This window comes from Montipora capricornis, chromosome 6, assembly GCF_036669925.1.
Source record: "Montipora capricornis isolate CH-2021 chromosome 6, ASM3666992v2, whole genome shotgun sequence".
NCBI classification, from domain to species: Eukaryota; Metazoa; Cnidaria; class Anthozoa; order Scleractinia; family Acroporidae; genus Montipora; species Montipora capricornis.
The window spans coordinates 65267935-65287934 of NC_090888.1; the positions used below are offsets into that span (position 1 = coordinate 65267935).

Here is a 20000-nt window from a genome sequence, read left to right on the forward strand (position 1 = left end):
GTATCCATACTCTCCACTACTATCCAAACATTGGTGTCTAGGAAAACTCCTGGGTATTTGAAAAGTTTTTCCAGGGCCCTGGTAAACTTCTTGAAAATTCAATTTTGGCATCAACTCCTGGAGAATTCCTTGAATTTATACCATTAACACTAGTTGTAGTATTAAAAAAAAGAGTTGAATGGTTTTTTTCCAAAAAAATCTGTTGTAAATAAGAAAGTTGCTGTGGAGCTAAAGCTTACTGACAATAAATTAGATATTAAGGAAAAAGCGAATGAGAGAACAGAGAAAAGTTTCTCTGCATACACTTTGACTTAAAAAATAACTTCTTCTGAAGGAAAAATGATGTGAAATTTCCAAGTTTGAGGCCTTGGAGTTCTTTTGTTTATACCCTGGAAAACTCCTGGTAATACGAACGTTGAAGCGCTAATTCCTTGATTTTCTTTTCTAGGCTCTGCAGTTGCTGAATTTCTTAATTGTTGACTCGAGCAATGATCTGCGTGAAGCAATCGGTTGTCTTGATCCTTTTCCTGACACAGCTAAATTTAAACATATTAACAGGTGTTACAGTGATACACAGAAAAACCGATCATCGTTAGCTGAGGTACGCCAATGGCCATAGATCCGACAAGGTCTTTTAAGTGTATTTTTAAGGTGTTTTTTTTTCTTTTTCATTGCATCAAAAGAAGTTCATTGGATAAATCGTGGCACTTTACTACAGTATGTACTACATGGTTTTTAAACGAAAACCTTTCACTCCAAATATTACAGTACCTTACAATGTAACACAACATTTACATGTAAGTTCGCTGATAGAAGACGAAGATTACAAACATTCACCTACCGGATAATTATTCAATCGCTTAAAGGGGCTAGGTCACGCTATTTTAGGTAATTTTGTTTAATTTCGTTAATTTTGAGCTCTAAACGTCAAATTGGCAGAGCAAAAGTCTTTCATTTGCAAAATCACGGCCACATAACAACTGAGAATGATTTTCCAGCTGTGTAAATGACATTTCGATATAGACTGATATAAATTTGAAAAAAGGTGGGCCGACGTTTTTCAAATTTACCCAAATTCAATCCATTTCAGTCCTCTCCAGTTTTGTCTATCCATGTCCCTTCTTGGCTTCCCTGTGTTTTGTTAGAGTTCTTCTATAGTTTTGAACAGTTATTTTGATATTTTAGTCAATTCTATGACCATTCGATCAGTGCTGAAATTGACCAAAATTGCGTGACCTAGTACTTAACAATTTACTAACCTCACCTGCTCAGGACCTTACTGGCCTTCGGCCGTTTTTTCTACTACGACCTCGGGCCAATATTCTCCAGTTCGGTCCCGAGCAAGTGAGGTTAGTAAGAGGTTAATGATGTTATGTTTCTTCAAAATAGGAAATCAGCCATTTTCTTCAAGCAGATTCAAGCTCGGAGCCGTTGAGCAGGCTTGAGGGATTGAGGCTTCTTAGACATTCCATTACTAAAAATAAGGACCAATTAATCAATCCTGTTGAGAGATCAGAAGGTAATTAGTAAATAAAATATGAGCGGGAGATCTGTATGGGCGTTTACAATGGCGAGCCGATAGGCAAAGTATTGTTATTTTAATCAGTAGAGGTCTGTATCAAAAGTTAATGAATACTAATTAGCTGAGCAGGAGTTTGTATCAAAAGTTAATTCTACTGTTTAATAATTCAGTTGATTTGTATTGGGGTTTACAGTTGTGTACATGTGATCTGAATACTGTGCTGGGATTAGTTTGCACCCTCATGAATTATTAATAAATTTTACAACGTTAGTTGGAAGTTTTGTAGGATTAACCTGTTGTTGCCTTTAATATCATGATTTGCAAATTGTTCTTTAAAAACTGATCACAGATGAATTCTTAGACACGATTGGTTTTGTGGCAAAAAGAGTCCTTTTGTCTGAGTCGTTTTTTTCGTACGGTGCCCTAAATGAATAGATATTGTCTTTAAAAGCCTTGGAAAAGTCTTCGAGAAGTGTTTGGATCTTTGTGTAAAAGAAATTTGAAAACCCTTGATGTTTGACATTACCGCAGGTTCCTTGATGGCAAAAGGAAGGAAACATGCCATTTTTTTTTTATTTTTCATAATTTGAGGATAAAGTAGTCCTGACAGAAAAGATGTTTTATTAGACATAATTTGACGAGCTCTGTGAACTGGCGGATGTCGTTTTAAGGAGGACGGTTATAATTAATAGAAGCATTCTTCTTTGTTTTTCTGTAGTCACAATCAACAAACTGTCACCCAGCACCATCGCTGAGCTTGTACGCGACCTCATCAAGTTGGCATCCATGCTAACCCATTGCGGAGATGACCGGACAAAAGCTGTACAATATGAAGTGGCAAACTGCTTGGGTGAAATAGGAGCTGTAGACCTAGAAACCGTTTCACTGGGTTGCAAAAAGAAAGGTAATCAAAATGCACCTTCGTTCAAGCTGTACTGTTGCATTTGTAACGAGGAATGAATTTGACGGGGGTTCATGGAACAAACTTGCCTAACTGGCTCTGGAAGACGACTGGACTTTGAGATGAAAAGTCCGTGGCTTTAAAGTGCCCATAACGTGAAAATTTTTATTTTCCATATCGAAAAATTAACTTTTTAGAAAGAAGTTTTCGATTCGAACGAGAGGCGAATTTTCTACGATTTTCTAGTGGCATTCAAATTGCCCGCCATTTTGGCACACCACTCGCTCAAGTCTTTGTAGAAAATTCGCCTCTCGCTGGAATTGAAAAATTCTTTCACCAAAGTTCATTTTTTAATATGTACTTTCAAATAGGAAAATAAAACTTTTTAGGTTATGGGCACATTAACAAGAGTAAGAATCTGGTATACGTTTGCCGCCAGAAGCGTCAGAAAAGTGTCGATTTTTAAACCGAAAACCAAACCAAATGTTTTGCGGGAAATAAACCTTATTCCAAAATGGCTGCCATGTTTCCATGCAAATTGGCCCCTATGGCCTCGCTTTCAAACATAAAATTTAAAAAGATATTTCACCTTGAACGAGGCCATAAGGGCCAATTTGAATGGAAACAAAAGAATACTAGAATGGCGGCCATTTTGGAATAAGGTGTATAACCAATAGGCCTTTTTACCGATATGGCGGCCATTTTGATTTCTATTGTTTCGAATAGCTATTATGGGATGCCCAGGGGCAAATATATATTAATTTGCCCCCTGAGCATCCCATAATGTCTTTCGAAACAGTAGAAATCAAAATAGCCGCCGTATCTGCAAAAAGGTCTATTGACCTAATAGGCTAACTCAATGTTGCACCCAATTCAAGTCGCCCGGGGTTAAGATTCTTCGTGTATTGTTTTTCGTTATAATGTAGCATTCACATAAAAGTGATATGGAAATACCTGGAACAAAACGTTTTATTCCCAAAGGTTTTGATTTAGGTATATCGTTGAGTTAGCCGATTTGGTCAACTGTTTCATTTCCCGCGACTTTTGTTTAAGAATAGACACTTTTCTGACGCTGATGGGGACAAGGTCTTACTCTTGGGTGATGGACATTTGGCAATAGACGGTTGTCAGACGAACACTCATGTCTTGGCCAGCCGAGGGCAAAGTCTTTCCTTCGCTATTACCTCTGTTAGAGCGAGTTTCAGTCGAGTGTCGTAAAACCAAAACTAAAGTAGTTACTTTGGCCAATCAAATAGCACGGAGACAATCCAGTAAACCAATCAAATCTCCAAGTAATTACACGTAGCCAACACAAAGCGCGGGAAAATGTGCACTCGCAAGCAACGATTGGTTTTGGTTTCACTTCTGATTGGTTGACAAAATGGCGCGAGAACTTTCAAGCAATCGCTGAGTGAAGTAAATGCAAAACCAAAGCAATTCGCTAATTACTTTCGACACCGAATAGACCCATATCACTCAATGTCCAAACAAAAGATTTTGCCCTTCGAACCTCTCATTCAATGTGAGGCTGGACGGGCAAAGACAATGCAAAGACAAAGCCTTCATTCCCCAAGGACTCCAAAATGGCCGCCGAGTGATAAAGGTGATTTGAAAACCGCTCTCACAGCTACGAGTAGTTAAACATGTATCGTTCTCCAAGGTAAAGGACTCCTTGTTTTATGGCTGAATTGTTCTCCTACAGCTCCTACAGCTGTACCTGCGCAAAGGTTGGAGTCTTTGTTTTATTATTTGCTGTTTTTAAAATGCAGATTTCATTTCCATTATGCCTGGGACATTTTCCTGTGATTCTGTGACACAAAGGAACGCTACCACTGTATGCCTCTTGAGTACGTACCTCATCGACAAAAAGTGAGTGAATTGACAATAGGGAAGATATCAGTTTACAAACATCGCTTTTGTTATTCAAATTTGCCAACCACAGGAACAAAAAAACCCTTTTGTTTCGACAGCCAATGGGACCCTGGTTGGTACATTAATGACAATAGGTGACGTCAACGATATCTTTTGTACTGCTAGCAACTCTTGTCAGAAGCCCTTAACCCTACATCAGTTTACCGTATTATCTAAATTTAGAATATGGGTGCGGCCATATTATGGCAATCAGATTGGGCGTGATGACCAATGATGCCCTGTAGCCGCACGAGGGAATGGGCCATTTCCGAGTTCATGTCTGCCTCCTCTTCAAGGCGAGTCTAAGTGCGAAGTTTTTGTGATTGTGTAATAAGTTCTACTTAACATATAAATGAAAACTAATTTTCATAAGAAAAACGTCGCACCTAGACTCGCTTTGAAGAGGAGGCAGACATGAACTCGGAAATGGCCTTTTACTTGTAATTAGTGCAAAATCATGGATCGTGCAAGGATCACAATAACGATTTTTCTCGTGACGTCACCCATCGTTATTAATATACCAACCTAAACCTAATTGGCTGTTGAAACAATGACTTCTTTTGTTCTTTGGTTGGCAAATTTGAATATCAAAAGAATTTGACGTCAGTGTTTGTAAACAAGATATATCGCTACACCGTCACATTTTTTTTCCCGCGAAAATCTAGCAGTTGCCTGCCTAAAAATAGATAATGTACCTAAAAATGATAGACCGCATTCCATCGCAGATCGAGACTTCTGCTCTTGTGAATTCCCTAATTGAATTTTTGCTCTGAAACTTGCCTTTTCTTATCATTTTGACAACTTTTTGTCATTTCGACGGGGAAAAGATTATTTTTTTAAACCATTTAATTAATGAAAAGAGCAAATTTTAAAACAGCTTTTAATATAAGCAAATAATTTTGCGTTTATTAATGCAGAGTAGAAGTAGTGACAGCTGCTGCATCCTGCTTGAAGAAGATTCTTGCCACAGAATCTGGCGCTACACTCTTGAAGAAGTTTGGGGAATGGAAACTCGAACAGCTCTTGTGGTATTTGGAACCTTTCAGACCATCCAAGAAAAAGCGGGCAAGTTTTTGACTTTTTGTGATAATAAAGTTATAGCTATTTTGTTGGGTTGTATATTTAGCAATTATTGAATGAGGCTGAGTAGGATATGAAGAATTGTGCAGGTCGAGGAGGGTGTTATCCACCAAGGCCGAAGGCCGAGGTGGATAACATCCTCCGAGATCTGCAGAATTCTTCATATTCTACGAAATCCGAATTCAATAATTGCTGTATTATTCATTCAAAATATTTTCTTCGCTCAAACTTCTAAACCTACTCGCAGCCATTTTTCTGCTGAACAAAAATAACACAATCACGTCTCCAGCTTTTTTCGGTCAACAGTTCAATAATTTGCAGCGGGCTGCACTATTGACGTCATTTTGACGTCATCGGTTCAATAATCTGCAGCGGGCTGCCCTTTTGACGTCATTGATTCAATATGACGAAGTTTCTTTCCAAATTTGGTGAACAGCAGCTGGTTATGGTGAATTATGCGTGTGGTTTTAACCAATCAGAAACGGGGAAATATTTTGATTGAATAATAAATATATTTATTATTCATTCTTTTCACGTCGTAGAGTTGGCGAAAACGTGAAAGAAATGTACAAAAATGGAAAATGCACGTGCAGAGCGTTCGAAGCTATTGTGTTTGCACATAAATATGCAAATTTTGTGACTTTTTCGTTGCCGTCGCGTCGTAGGTCTTAAACTCCCAAATATTAACTTTTACAAACTGCGGAGTAGTATTCGCTAACAACTATCTGAAAGTTATACTTACAAAGGACCTACCTACCTATTTACCAGGACAGAGAACTATTACACAAAACTGACTGTTTAGAAGACTTTTGACCAATTAAGTGCTTATGAAAACACAGCATATGCTGTTCACAGTCTTCTTAGCCAATACCGTAACCATCAAATAGCATCACGTCTGTTTTGACCAATCATGCCACTAAACGAACTGAAAATCCACGGATTATTTGACTTTCCCACGAATTGTCCAAACATCAATCGATTCCATTAACTTGAACAACAGTTGTTCTCAGGCCTGTGCTTACTTCGTCAGGTTTTGTGATCTATTATATTTTGACTCTTTTTTTTTTTTTTGCTCTATGCCATCAGCATCTATCCCTGTCGTGCACCGAAGTATTTGACAGTTGGAGCAGTTTTCAATAGACCATTTCCGAGTTGCTGCATACCTCAGTTTCAAAGCGATTCCTGGTGCACAACCATTCAAATGGAAATGAGTTGCGTATTTTTATGCAAATCAAACTCATTTCCCTTTCAATAGTTGATCACCAAGACTCGCTTTCAAACCGAGACAAACAGCATTGAAACAAATACCAAAGTAATTACTTCGACCAATCACAGCAGGTGCAAAGAGCGCAATGAACCAATCCAAATTTGTAGCAATTCCATGTAAATTGATCAAAGAGCGGGAAAAATCGCGCATGGAAGTCGCGATTGGTTTTGGTTTTCCTTTTCATTGGTTGATATTACTAAGCGGCGTAGCAATTGCAGTCGCGTAATTTCTTTCGACGACCATTTGAAAACTGCTCTAAAGATGCTGTGATTCCAAGTATGCCACTCTTTGAACTGAAGTTACTGTTCCTGACTTGGAAGTGTATCCCTGCCAGCCACTAATAAGAGTCACTAATTTATTTCCGTGAAAGAAATGTTTCTTTGAATTGCGGGTTATAAACAAAAGATGGGAGCCGGTGAAAGATGGAAGATAACTTCTATCTTTCGTAACTATATTTATCATCATTTTACCATAGCAATCCACCGGTTTATCCGCTATGGAGGTAACCACCGAAGGATCTCATGCTAATTTAGAAGACTCGACGTTATGGATACCAGGACTAGAGAGACAAGAGTACAGCCACGAACAGTGGATAACACAGTTGGTGTGCGCGTTGATCGAAAGTGGTCTGGTCAAAGACGAAGTTCTGGTTGTTTTGTCCCCCATCTGTCGTACAAAGGTAAATAAATGATCAGATATGTCAAGAAATGTCCCTAATTAGATGCAGGCGGATTTCAATAAGCGTCACAAAGTGTCCCCCAAATGCTGTTCCTCAAATAAGGATAAAACAGCTGCATTTACCCTAAGCTAAAAATAACGCTATCCTTTCCCCTTTGGACCTTATTGTTGGAAATTGGTAGCAAAGGCTTAGACTTAACGGGACACTTCGTGTTGGATGTAAAAAAGAAATTGTGCGTGTATCTAATAGACCATGCCTTCTCCAAAATGGCGGCGACCGATGTGAATGAGTTAAAATTGAACTGAATGAAAAACCGATAAGTTAAAATTAAAAACTAATACCAGAAATATAAAGAGCACCTTTAGTTTGTTAACCCTGCAAAGTTTCAGCTTATTAGGTGTTAAATCAGGTGAGAAAATGTAAGTTGAAATTTGACAAATTTAAAGACGTTTGTATGACTGGGGGTATACGCCATACCCCCAATCGTACAAACGTCTGTAAATGTTTCATTTTCAACTTTCATTTTCTCAGCTGATATTACACCTGATATGCCGAAACTTTGCAGGGTTACTTAAGTAAAGGTGCTCTTTCTATTTCTGGTATTAGTTTTTAATTTTAACTTATTTGAATTTTCGGCCGCCATTTTGGAGGGTCTATTTGGTACATTTTTGGACATTACTGTAAATGGTTACCAGGCTTGAATCTTGAAGTAACAATGTATTTAAGACATACAATTGAACAGCGGCAATGAATCGAGGTAAGTTTTGACATCATCGCAGTTTTGAACGCTACTTTAGCAGTAACGAAACGAAAGCCTTGTTCCGGTTATTAGTGAAAATTGCTTCTATGCAAATTTAGCGTGCAAGCAGGCTCTTCCGTTGAAATGGCGCGCGGTCGAAATATAGGGGCTTGGGTACCTTCCGAAACTAGTCACGAAGCTCTTATATTTTGACCGAAGAGCCTACTTGCAGGCTAAAGCAAATTTAAATCGGCTGTAAAAGCGATGTATTCATCAGTGCTGACTCGACTTGGAAGCATCTGAGTGCTCCTTTGTGGGAGTCGAACCTACGACGTTTCGATTACTAGTTCGGGTGCTGTACCACTGAGCTACTCCGAAACCACCGAGCTGTGGAACGTGCCCGAATTATTAGGGCGCTTACGAAACGACGACGCCGACGGCAACGACGACGCTACTAAACAATAGGTTTAGTGAGCAAAAACAATGGCTCTGCGCGCTCTGCACGTGCGTTTTACATTTTGGTACATTTCTTTGCCGTCATCTCCTAAATGACGACGTGAAATGACCAAATTCAAGGTTCTGTGGAGGACGTTAGCACATGACGATGAATTTTCAGTTCTCTCTCTACGCTTCCAACCCACTCATACCAGTTTAATTCCTCGACAGTTACTACACATTTTTAACGCGAAACGACATGAAATAGTTTCTTAGTGATATAAATAACGCGAACTCCTATTTTTAAATGAAGTCCTCGTTGCCGTCGGCGTCGTCGTTTCGTAAGCTCCCTATTGACTGACTGCCGCGCCCACTTCAGTTAAACAGTTTGATAAAATTCCTTTCCCATGGTGTGAGCAGTAGCCATCTTTCGCCGTCAAGGTGTACCGGAACAACCACAAAAATGGAAAGATACGTTTCCAAAATCATGAGTCCCAGGGGAAGTGTGAAAGCCAGGCCATTATATAGGGCTTTCATAGTCAGGCTCTGGCTTGGGGAAAATTGTGGTGCCAGGCGTGACCAAAACCGAAGTAATAACTTTGTTTTATCACTGCACACGCAGACAATAACGTAAAGAAAATGCATGCGGTCGGCACAGAGCGCGGGAAAATCAGTTGGGTCCAGAAATGTTGGAAAACGAGCTGCACGCTCTGTATGATAAATGTCACGAAGTGTCCCCACTGAAATATCACTAAGTCCCTTGTTTTGAAGGTTTACTACTACATATTTTTCTAATCACAATTAATTAAACTGCCGTTATTAGTACAAAAGATTAAAGTTGCTATGACAAACAGTACTTGTGAGCGGAAATCGAATGGGAAGGTTGCTTGTATACTTTGGAAAAACACTAACTTAGAATCGCAATTGTTATATTCTCCCATCGGAGACTTAAATTAAGGCCTATTATGTAAGCTCGACAATGGCTGTGATATTTTCTTCTCAGTATCCCTTTAAATAAGCCTTTATTGCAAAACTCTGAAGTAACCCTCACGCAAACTGCGTTGCTGCAAATAGGTAGTTAGTGTTTACATTTTATTGACTCTTGGTCGCCTCCATGCGATGTAATAATATCCACCTAGAAAAAAATGGAGGTAGCAGCTATGAGCCATTGTTCTGTACTTTTTAGGTGGAGTTTGCCGAACGCGTATTTCCTTACGTTACCCACAACATTCTGGAGCGTGGAGATGATGCTTCCAGGACGACTTTGTCAGAGCAATTCAGAAACTTCTTCAGTTATTGCAACGGAGTAAGTGTCATGGCCAGTCGAGCGAGTTCTCCTGTTAACATTGCTGAACAATCATCTGTAAAGACAAGTGGAACGTTTGGAGGTAATGGGATGAACTGCATTATAAGCGAACGTGAATACGTGGTAGGGAGATAAATGTTACGAACTGTTCGCATACACTAATGTTGTCTTTGTGGTTGTAATGATGGTTAAGGGAGGAACCGTACTCCCAGATTTGTGTGGAAGTTTAATAGTTAATACTTTTTTAGAGGTTCTGTTAGATTTTCTTCATAGAAAGCTTATCGTTAAATCATACTTAATCGAGGGAGTGGTTAGGAAACCTTGGAACTTTCAAAAGCGGGAACAATGTTGTTGCAATCGATGTTGAATTGACCGTGACCCTGCACAATCTTTTGTTTTCGCTTCGCACGGGTTCGCAAATTAGTTGCGCATAATTTAATCGAAGGATTTTATTGGTTATCTTCTCGAAAAATCTTGTGTTTTGTGCAGGGTCAAGGCCAAAAATACGGACAAAAACATGAAGCAAAGGATCTTGTCCAGTTTCATAACCATTTCCATGCATTAACTATGGTTAAATTTCCTATTTTTTTTGAAGGTGAAAGATTAATATGATTGCTTGATAGCACTATTTTAATGTTCTTAGACATCTTTTGCGATGATGAAAAGGAAAACCAGCTTTTTTTACCCTACCACAAAATAAGCAAATTATCTTGGCAATTGAAATTTTAGAAAATTATTATTCAAAATAGCTTTTACGACCAAGTGTTTTACAGCCAACGATTAATTTCTTTTCGATGTTTTGCCTGACGAGTATATATATATATATAAATCACTGGCTGTTCATGGCTGACGGGTAACCCGTCGAGGTCCTCTTGCATTGCAAGTGCAAGCTGTCCTAATAAGGTAATTGGGGCCTGCGCAAGCAGAAAAGAGTATAGGAAAACGGTGGGACCCTTTCATTAAAATTTGATGGTCATGGTAAGCCTGGGTTAAATTTTTAGCTCTTTCAACAAAACCTCAGTTTAAAAACCATCTGTGAGCTGGTGTCATCTCATTCACAGTGAAAAAGGAGAGTGTTCGCACCATGTTGTCTGTAGTGACGTACCTGCGTACGCAGGATTTACCTAAGAGGGGTCGAGGCCATGGCACACTTTGGGACAACAATTTCTGGCTTGATTTGGACTATTTGGAAGTCGCCTCAGCTGCTCAGAGATGCTCCGCGTATTTTACTGCTCTTCTCTACACTGAAATATGGGCTGATATTCAAAGGTAAGTAGCTGGCTTTCTGTTACAGTTCATGGCGCATTGTAAAAGCTGTGTATTGTACTCGTAAATTGCGAACTATTTGAAGTGAATTAAGTCTAACGATTACTTACACTACAATAAATTACATAGATTTCTACCTTAGACAATTACGGCACCATTCCGTGCAGGATGTTGATGTGCCAACTCACATGTCTGGCCACACTCTTGACTTATTCAATACTAGGTACGCGAACAATCTGCGGTCAATCAACCCTACTGCAGACTATGAACACTTCACAGTAATCACTGGATTGATAATCAAGAAACGACCGCTGACTGTTAAGGAGACATCGTACAGAAGAACAAAGGGCATTGACACTGAATGGTTTTAATCGACTTGAGAAACTCAGCGTTTTGCTAAAACAGTCCCAATAGCCTCAATGAGTTGATCAACTTATACGACAACCGCTGACTGGTTGGCTCAGTTGGTTGAACATTGGACAGGCTTGCGGGAGGTCGCAGGATCAAAAACTCCGGCCCGACCACAGGCAACACTCAGGGTCTTTAAATAACTGAGAAGAAAAGGCTGCCTTTGTAATGACATCTGCAAATGGTTAGACTCTATAGTCTTCTCGGATATGTACGATAGGCAGCCCTCTTCAATGCTCATAACCCTGTGGAACGTAACATAAGAATCCACACACTATTCGCAAGGAGTAGGGCATGAAGTTTCCGATGTTGTGGTGTGTCCTCTGTGCTATGGCTATCGAGCTAGGAGTATCCAATTATCTCATTAAATAACCAAATTCGCGGGGCGAGCTAGAAAGATAGAGCCTACTCGCAGGGTATGCTCTAGCTAAAAAAGTTGTTTTAACAGCACATTCTGTAATTTTGTGAAATGCTACTGAATTATTTTGAACAACAGATCCTCCTTCAGGATATCAAAACCCAACTCAAATATGTGGAGAGAGAAGTTGTTTCGGGTTTATACGAGTTTCTCTTTTGGTTCCAGTCTTCTTTTTGATAGGGATGATCTTCGGAAATTCGGACCATTATAAAAGCTCACTCTAAATTCCTGGCCATACTATAGAAAAAAGTTGGATTGAAGGCTCCAACTTTGCTCGATCCAACATTGTTCGACCATTTGGCCGTCCATGTTGGAAGATTTTCGTGCTACATTTTTTGTTCGATCAAATGTTGGATGGAATTGCTTTTGATCAAACATTACAACCAACAATTCTCCTCCACCCAACAATGTTGCAGTGTTTTGCCACTCTTTCAACGAAGTTGTGTCCTGAATCGAGTCACGTTCGCGCTGCTAGCCAATAACGAATCACTATCTTATTCTCAAGCCTAGGCTTCTAGCATCATTTGCAACAGAGATGGCGGGCAAGGACCAATGGGACGTCTTGGTTGTTGATGAACAGCCAGAAACCTTGATCAGCGAGTAGGAAGCAAGGCAATGTGTGTGGGACACTGTTAGGCTCCTTAATCACTATCGCTCTGAGATGTCTGGTTCAATAGCGTTTAAAATTCCTGCAAATTGATTCGAGCTCATAATCATAATCTCCTAAACGCGGATGTCTCTTGCAAAGAACATAACCTTTTCTACACGTTCTCTTAACCATTCTTTGGTTTTTCCTGGTTTGAATACGTCCTTTCCGTCCTCAAACAGCTCCAGTCGCATAAACGCTACGCTATATTTTCAAATTTAGCGCCAGCTTGAACTTGAATTCGTCAAGCAATGTTGGATAGTGTTTTGCCACTACCTCAACATTTACATCCAACAATGTTGCATGTGAGATCCAACTTTGTTCGATAGTTTGGCCAGGGCTTAAAAGGAGGGCCCCAGTGAAGTCTTTGAAATCGTATTTATAGCGGAAAAACAATTTACAAAGAAGATTAACATTCCACTGTTGTCGTTTCGCAGATCCAAGCCAGATTCTTCTGTGTCCATCTCTCTCGCATCAAACAGTCAAACCCTAACCATGGAAGTGGCCACAAGTCAAAGTGGTGATGGGAGTTTGAGCACTAGTTACCAGACTCTTATTCTCGAGGCCTATGCAGCCATTGGTGAGCCGGACAGCGTGTATGGAGCCGGGGCTGGGAGGCTGGCTGATGTGGACTCGCGCATAAGGACTTACATGCATGAACATGCATGGGACAAAGCTCTCGGTATGAAAACAATTTAACATTGTTGTTAGTAAGTACAGTAGTAGTAGTAGTAGTAGTAGTAGTAGTAGTAGTAGTAGTAGTAGTAGTAGCAGCAGCAGCAGTGAATGTAGCAGTAGCAGTAAGTCTACAATTGTCGAAGTTGCAGTTTAACTGTGGTCGATGCCGTTGAAATGCGCACTACCTAAATATCAACCTCTCTTATTTTCTTCTTAGGAGCTTGCGATCTTCGAATGCAGAACCTCTGTGCTTCGTCACAAACTGGAGTTTTGCAGGTGGCGCAAACAATTTATTCATTTTTATCATTTCCTTCATGAAATTGATCCGCAGTCGTTTCTTATGACATTGCTTTCGTTTGTTTTTGTAGTCGATGAAAAACTTTGGTTTGGACCATGTAATGAGAATTTACTTGAAAGGGCTATCATCAGAAAATTCACAAGCAACAGCCGAGGCAAGTATCGCTTTCAGATATGTCCAGAAATGCCCATAATTAGATGCACGCGGATTTAGAGCGTGTTTCATGGAGTGTCGTAAAGGCAAAACCAAAGTAATTACTTTGGCCAATCAAAAAAGACAGAGACAGTACGGTAAACCAATCAAAACTCGAAGTAATTTCACGTAGCTGACACAAAGCGCGGGAAAATGTGCACGCGCGAGCCACGATTGGTTTTGGTTTCACTTTCGATTGGTTGAAAAAGTGGCGCGAGAACTTTGAACCAATCACTGAGTGAAGTAATGCGAAACCAAAGCAATTGGCTAATTACTTCCGAGACTCGATTGAAAACCGCTCTATAATAATAGCTTTTTTATTAGAGAGGGAGACGCAATAACCTATCACAGCTTTCAAACTTGCGGCCCGCTAATCCAAATCGATTTGGAATTTGGAGTGTTGGTTTTTGAGAGGGGAAAACCGGAGTACCCGGGGCAAACCTCTCGGAGCAGAGTAGAGAATCAACAACAAGCTCAACCTACTTATGACGTCGAGTCCGCGAAGACCCTGCAGGCCACATTGGTGGAATGCGAGTGCATTCATCACTACGCCAACCCTTCTCCACGGGAAGCGTACGGCAAGGGTTATTCCTAGGAGGTCACCCATCCAGCAACTAACCCTGTCCAACAGGGCTTAACATTGATCACCATTCGGGAATCAATGGCAGCCAACATCTCTCTTGTCTCGAAATAGACAATTAACGCCACAAAGTGTCCCCCAAATGCTCTCTTCAAGTTGGACGTCAAAATTGGGCGTGGAGCTAATTATGTGCATTTCTGAACGTAAGTGGCCACTTTCTGACTTTAATCGCTGCTGTAACTTAAAGTAGCGATCGGCGAGAAGACGAAATTAGTAAGCCTTTTATTGTATCTCTTGTTTGATCAAATTGTCATGAGACTGTAGAATAGTAAATACATCATATTCTCTTGGTTCATGCGATCTACCAGCTCCTCTAGCATACTGGTAAGTGTAAAATGAATTCGACCGTGGAATTGTCACGATGTATTGTAATGTGGTGCATTCGTGGGTTTGTGTCACACTTGTTTACTGCAAATGTATAAATCTTTTGAACGCTGGCCTTTAGTCGCTCTACACTTTTCGTGAAATAGACCTTTTTGCAGATACGCCTGCCATTTTTATTTCTTTTGTTTCAAATAGCTATTATGGGATGCCACGGGGGCAAATACATATTAATTTGCACCCTGAGCATCCCATAATGTTTTTCGAAAAAATTGAAGCAAAATGGCCGCCGTATCTGCAAGGAGCTGTATTACTTCGTATACAGTTTTATGTACATCCGTTGTTTGCTACAATGTAGACTGAAATTGCTATCTATGAGGCTCTTGGCACCCTGCGAGCAGATCCTCTCTAAAACTCGTCAGAGGGTGAAAAAGAAAGGCTCTGCAGAAAACGTGTCAAGTCTTTTAAGTCGCCGCAGCCCAAGTTTCTGGGCTAGTCACTCCGGTTAAACCGGTTTAGCCAACGCGCGCATCATATTTTTGACAACGCGAAGGTGAAAATCGAGCCTTAAGTACGAAAATCAACATGGCGTCTTGGAGTGCGATCGAGACTTGGCGTGGGTTTGAAACTGTCTCCAAGCAACGGCTTGCGCATACTCAATAAAGACTTAACACGATTTCTGCGGAGTCCTTTCTTTCTCGTCAAGAAAGACTCTGTTAGCAGGGTGGGCTCATGGGTGCTTTCCACAAATCTTCGTTAAGTGAACATTCTCTCTCCTCCACGAATTCGATAGTTAATGCATCCGAACTAGCGGTGGGAGGGTCACAGATTCGGTCCCCCTTTTCTCGCAATACGACCCTAACAGCAGTGTGAATTTGTCCAGAAGGATCATCGAGGCGCATAACTTCACTTCACTTTACTTCACTTCCAGGTAGCTGAGTTGCAGTATGAGTCCGCCTGGCAGAATTGTGTCTGGGATTTGGACTCATTTTCCAGGTTGTTTAATCTTTCAAATGTCAGTGACGTTGAAATCGTATTCGAGGCCTATTTGTACACGATTTCCTGTTCTTCAACGAAATAAAATTGACACCTTGGTAACGCTCTTTGTAACCATTGGCTATTGGAGCTGTTTTCTTCAGCCCTTAACCTGTAAGAAAATGAAACTAGTGTATTCCACCTCGTTGTGCGTCCGTTTAATAACGGGAAGCTCAAGCAAGGAAGACGAAGACGGCTATACGAGAACGCCATGAAACAACAGGCTTCATTAACAAAAACAATTGTTCTTCTCGCCCCGCACGTGCGTTTTACAATCTGGCACGTTTCTTTGCCGCTCTCGTTCTGGTGACGACGTGAAATGACCCGATTTCAGGTTTTGTGGAGGATGCGAACACCTGATGATAAATTTTCGATTTTCCCTCCAAACATCCACACCGTTCGTACCAATTTTATTCTTGGGAGTTTGATACATGCTCGCCATGCGGAATGACGTGCAGCAGTCTCGAAATTAGGGAGCTTAAGATCTACGACGACGACGGCGACGAAAACGCCAGAAAACAATGATATCATTGGTTAAAAGAGCATAAATAATCGTGCTGCACGTGCGGCATGGATTTTAGCTCATATTTTTGCGGTTCTTTGCGAGACGGCGACGTGAAATCACTAAATTTGAGGTTTTAACGACAACGTGAGCATTCAACAGAGAATCTTTCATTGTCTATTTTCAGTCTGAAATCGCTAGTACCAATTTATTTTTAGGATACTTCGCCCACATTGTACGACGTGAACGAGATGGAATAATCGCGAAAGACTTTTACTGGAGCAAAGTTCTATTTTGAGGTGACGTTTTCGTCGACGTCGCCGTCGTAGATCTTAAGCTTTCTATTAGGGAGCTTAAGCAACGACAACGGCGACGGCAAGGAGAACTTCACCTCAAAATCTAAATTTGCGTTATTTTAATCGCTTCGTGACTATTTCAACGTTTTTAATATGACAAGGGTGTGGTAATTCCTCAAAGATGACACCAGTCGGAACGGCACTCCATTTTAGGAGAGAAATTGAAAATTTATCCTCAAGTGCTGACGTTCTTCATAAAACCAAAAACTTGGCTATTTCACGTTGTTGTTTTGCTGACGACGGCAACTGAAATGGACAAAAGTGAAAAACGCACGTGCAGGGCGTGCGAAGCTATTGTTTTTAACCACTAAGTATGCAAATTCGTGACGTTCTCGCTGCCGTCGCCGTTGTCGTTGCTTAAGCTCCCTATTACTACAAAGACGGGAAACAGTATTCATATGTTCGGACAATGTTGTCGCAGCCGTCTTCGTCGTCCTTGCTTAATTTAAGCTCCCTTAAGCCTGGTTTTCACTAGCGACGCAAGGAAAAGCGCCAGCGTAAGAACGCTTCTTTCAACGTGAAAACGGGCCTGGTGAAAGCATAAGCACAACCGCATGCGCAAGGATCCAAAATTTTTCTCATCCTTGTGCTAGCGCTTATGCTTGCATTCGCCTGTGTTGTGTGAAAACGAAACACAGCATCAGCGCAAGGAAATTTGCTACGTCTGGCCATAGTTACAGTGTAATGCATGGAGATGGTTATGAAGGGGAAGGGTGAGGCTAAATCGCGTGGGTGGGTGGGTGAGTGGGTCGTGGGTAGGTGGGTCGTGAGTCGTGTTTGTTTGAAGATAAAAAAAGATATATATTAGCTCTCTCAGTGCTCGGTCCAAATTTGTCTTAGGTCTTAGGTCTTGTCTGTTTCGAGAATTTCCAGTCGTTGATAAAAAAAAAGGTTTAGGGACCCACGACCCATGACCCACGACCCACCCACCCACGCCGATTAGACACTCTCTGTTATGAAACTTGACAAGTCTTTTTTTTATGTTTTCGTCTGTATTTCTGGCATTGACGGTGCACAAAAGACACCTTTTTCGAGACGATAACCAATCAAATCTTTCGATTAAATTATGCGCAACTAATTTGCCAACTCGTGCGAAGCCAAAGCAAAAGATTGTACATTGTCACGGTCACTTCAACATCGATTTGGGACTACATTGTTCTCGCTTTTAAAGGTTTTTACTTTTCATAGCCAGTCCCTCGATTAACTTTGGTGTGGCCAATAACCCATTTCTGAGTTGCCATTTTGTTCAAATGCTCAGACGCAGGGAATCTGGAACGAGTGCTTCAATTGGCCAGACGCAACAAATTTCCTTGTGCTTATGCTGTGTTTCGTTTTCACACGACTCAAGTGTAAGCGCAAGCACAAGGAAAAGGAAACATTTTAGATCCTTGTGATTCTGCTTTCGTCAAGGAGCGAGGATGCCACAGTCGGTTAGTGCTCGGCCTTGGTGCAAGAGGTCCTGAGTTCGATTCCCGGATCTCGGATTCCTTTTTCGACTTCTTTCCTTTCAGTGTAGCTATGTAGCTTTAAATATCCGTAAAACGGAGCACTGATGGAGAGGGGGAGTAAAATGAACGCACCGTCGATCTCAGGTTTGTCAGTTGAATTACTGTTACGAGTTATCGACGTTAAGTATGGTTTCTTTACTTTAGTTTAACCCCGTTTTCACGGTGAAATAAGTGCTTGTGCTTGCGTCGCTAGTGAAACCAGGCTTTATGGGACACAGAACAAACTCGGAATTGCCAAACTAGCCCCCAAATGGCTTGATAACCCAGTGGTTGAGCAGAGCGCAGCGCAAACGCACGCCTGTTGGCTCGAGTCCCGCCGTTCAAGTGTACACTTTTTCAGGCTCCTTTACAGCAGCTTTCATGCCTACGAAGAAATTGCCTCTTGTTTTCCTCTTCCCACCTCTCCCAGTGACTTGGCAAGACTCCACAACCTTGGCAAGACTGTTTTTGTTCATTGATCTACGCACTGTCTGGTATATCGTCCTGTAAATTATATAAAGGAGTAGGACCTATGTCAATTGAAAGTGCAACTATAATTCAGCGTAAAATTTTACAAATATATTTACCTTCACAGCTTTGCTTCAGATACACCTTCAGGATTCCACCGGTCTATTTACAGTTGTCTTCTCGCTTTACAAGAAGAAGAATGGCAACTCTTCCAGTGCATATTGGACAATGCAAAGTAATATTCTATCTCTCGCGGACGAAAAGTATTTAGATTTCACGTTCCCATTCAGTGGGCCTTATTTGCGCGGCGGCCATATTGGCCATAGACAATAGAATTCGTACCCCGAGCCTCGAGTCGAAATGTTTGGGAACGAGTGTCGGTGCGCTTTTATGCTTGTGTTTAGGCTTAAGGAACAAAACCAGTCGATTGAATCCTTTCACCTACCCATATTGCCGTTCCTTTTGGGAGTTCTTTGGATGAAAACAATGGATCTTCGTTTCAGTGAAGCATGGCACAACCACAAGAGTAATTAACTTGTATTGTGTTTATGAAAAGATCCCCCTAAAACGTTTGGGGTTATGGGTTAGTAAAAGTTTCAAAACCGAAGAGTTATGCGCGTGGTAGATCTTAAAAGTTTTTTTTAAACGGAAAGCTCCATTATCACAAACCCTGTTAAATGATCTCTTAAGTTCTATTTGTTGCACCGGCATAGCTGTTTTTAATAGCGTGCCATGTTTTGTGTGTTGAATTATCACAGAAAGGTCAATAGACCATATTCGTATTATTAGTATCGGACTGAAACTATCTTGCAATGGAAGCTAATACCGGGTAATATATTAAAAAGTATTTGCATTTGTAAATATTCCCCCTGCATTAGCCTCCATTGCACGCTAGTTCCAGTCCAGTACTGAGAATACTAATATGGCCTATTACCTATGAATTAAACGATCGCACATCCCAAGTTAAACAACTGATTTATTAATGATCTTAACAGAGTTACTCTAGATCCTTAATGAAGAACCTCACCTTCGGAATTTATTTTCGTTGACAACGGGCGAAAGGTCGACTGAAGAATCGGAGACCTACGCAGGATTCGAACCGACGACCTCCGTAACACCCGTCGGATGTCACGGAGGTCTTAGGTTGAAATCCCGTAGGACTCAGATTTTTTAGTTTTCCTTTCTTTCGCCCGTTTCCTAGCGACTACGTAGCTTATCGTATTTTTCACGGGTGCATTTTACCGTTCATCATCATTAGTTTACTCCAAGACGTTCTAAACTTCCTTATTTGTGGGTTAAAAAGATTGCAGGTAATGGGTGACGTGGCACATGTGAGCTTGGAAAGTGTGCGGAGTGTTTATCCCTCTCTGACGAGACTACAGTGTTTAGTGGAGCTAGAGAGTTTCGGCAACTCTATAAACAGGTAAGTTGGTTGATTGGTTGCT

At 40.9% G+C, this 20000-nt stretch overlaps 1 protein-coding gene across 1 annotated transcript in view; it reads left to right on the forward strand.

The window, feature by feature from the left end:
• The window catches only part of LOC138052899 (serine-protein kinase ATM-like), a 90196-nt gene that overhangs the window by 47296 nt on the left and 22900 nt on the right, over positions 1-20000 (forward strand). Inside the window, 14 exon segments of the mRNA XM_068899495.1 lie at positions 449-601; positions 1390-1519; positions 2241-2426; positions 4193-4292; positions 5252-5399; positions 7157-7360; positions 9721-9922; positions 10902-11109; positions 13016-13260; positions 13474-13532; positions 13625-13708; positions 15639-15703; positions 18683-18790; positions 19859-19978. Of these exon segments, the coding sequence (XP_068755596.1) occupies positions 449-601; positions 1390-1519; positions 2241-2426; positions 4193-4292; positions 5252-5399; positions 7157-7360; positions 9721-9922; positions 10902-11109; positions 13016-13260; positions 13474-13532; positions 13625-13708; positions 15639-15703; positions 18683-18790; positions 19859-19978 (2012 nt within the window).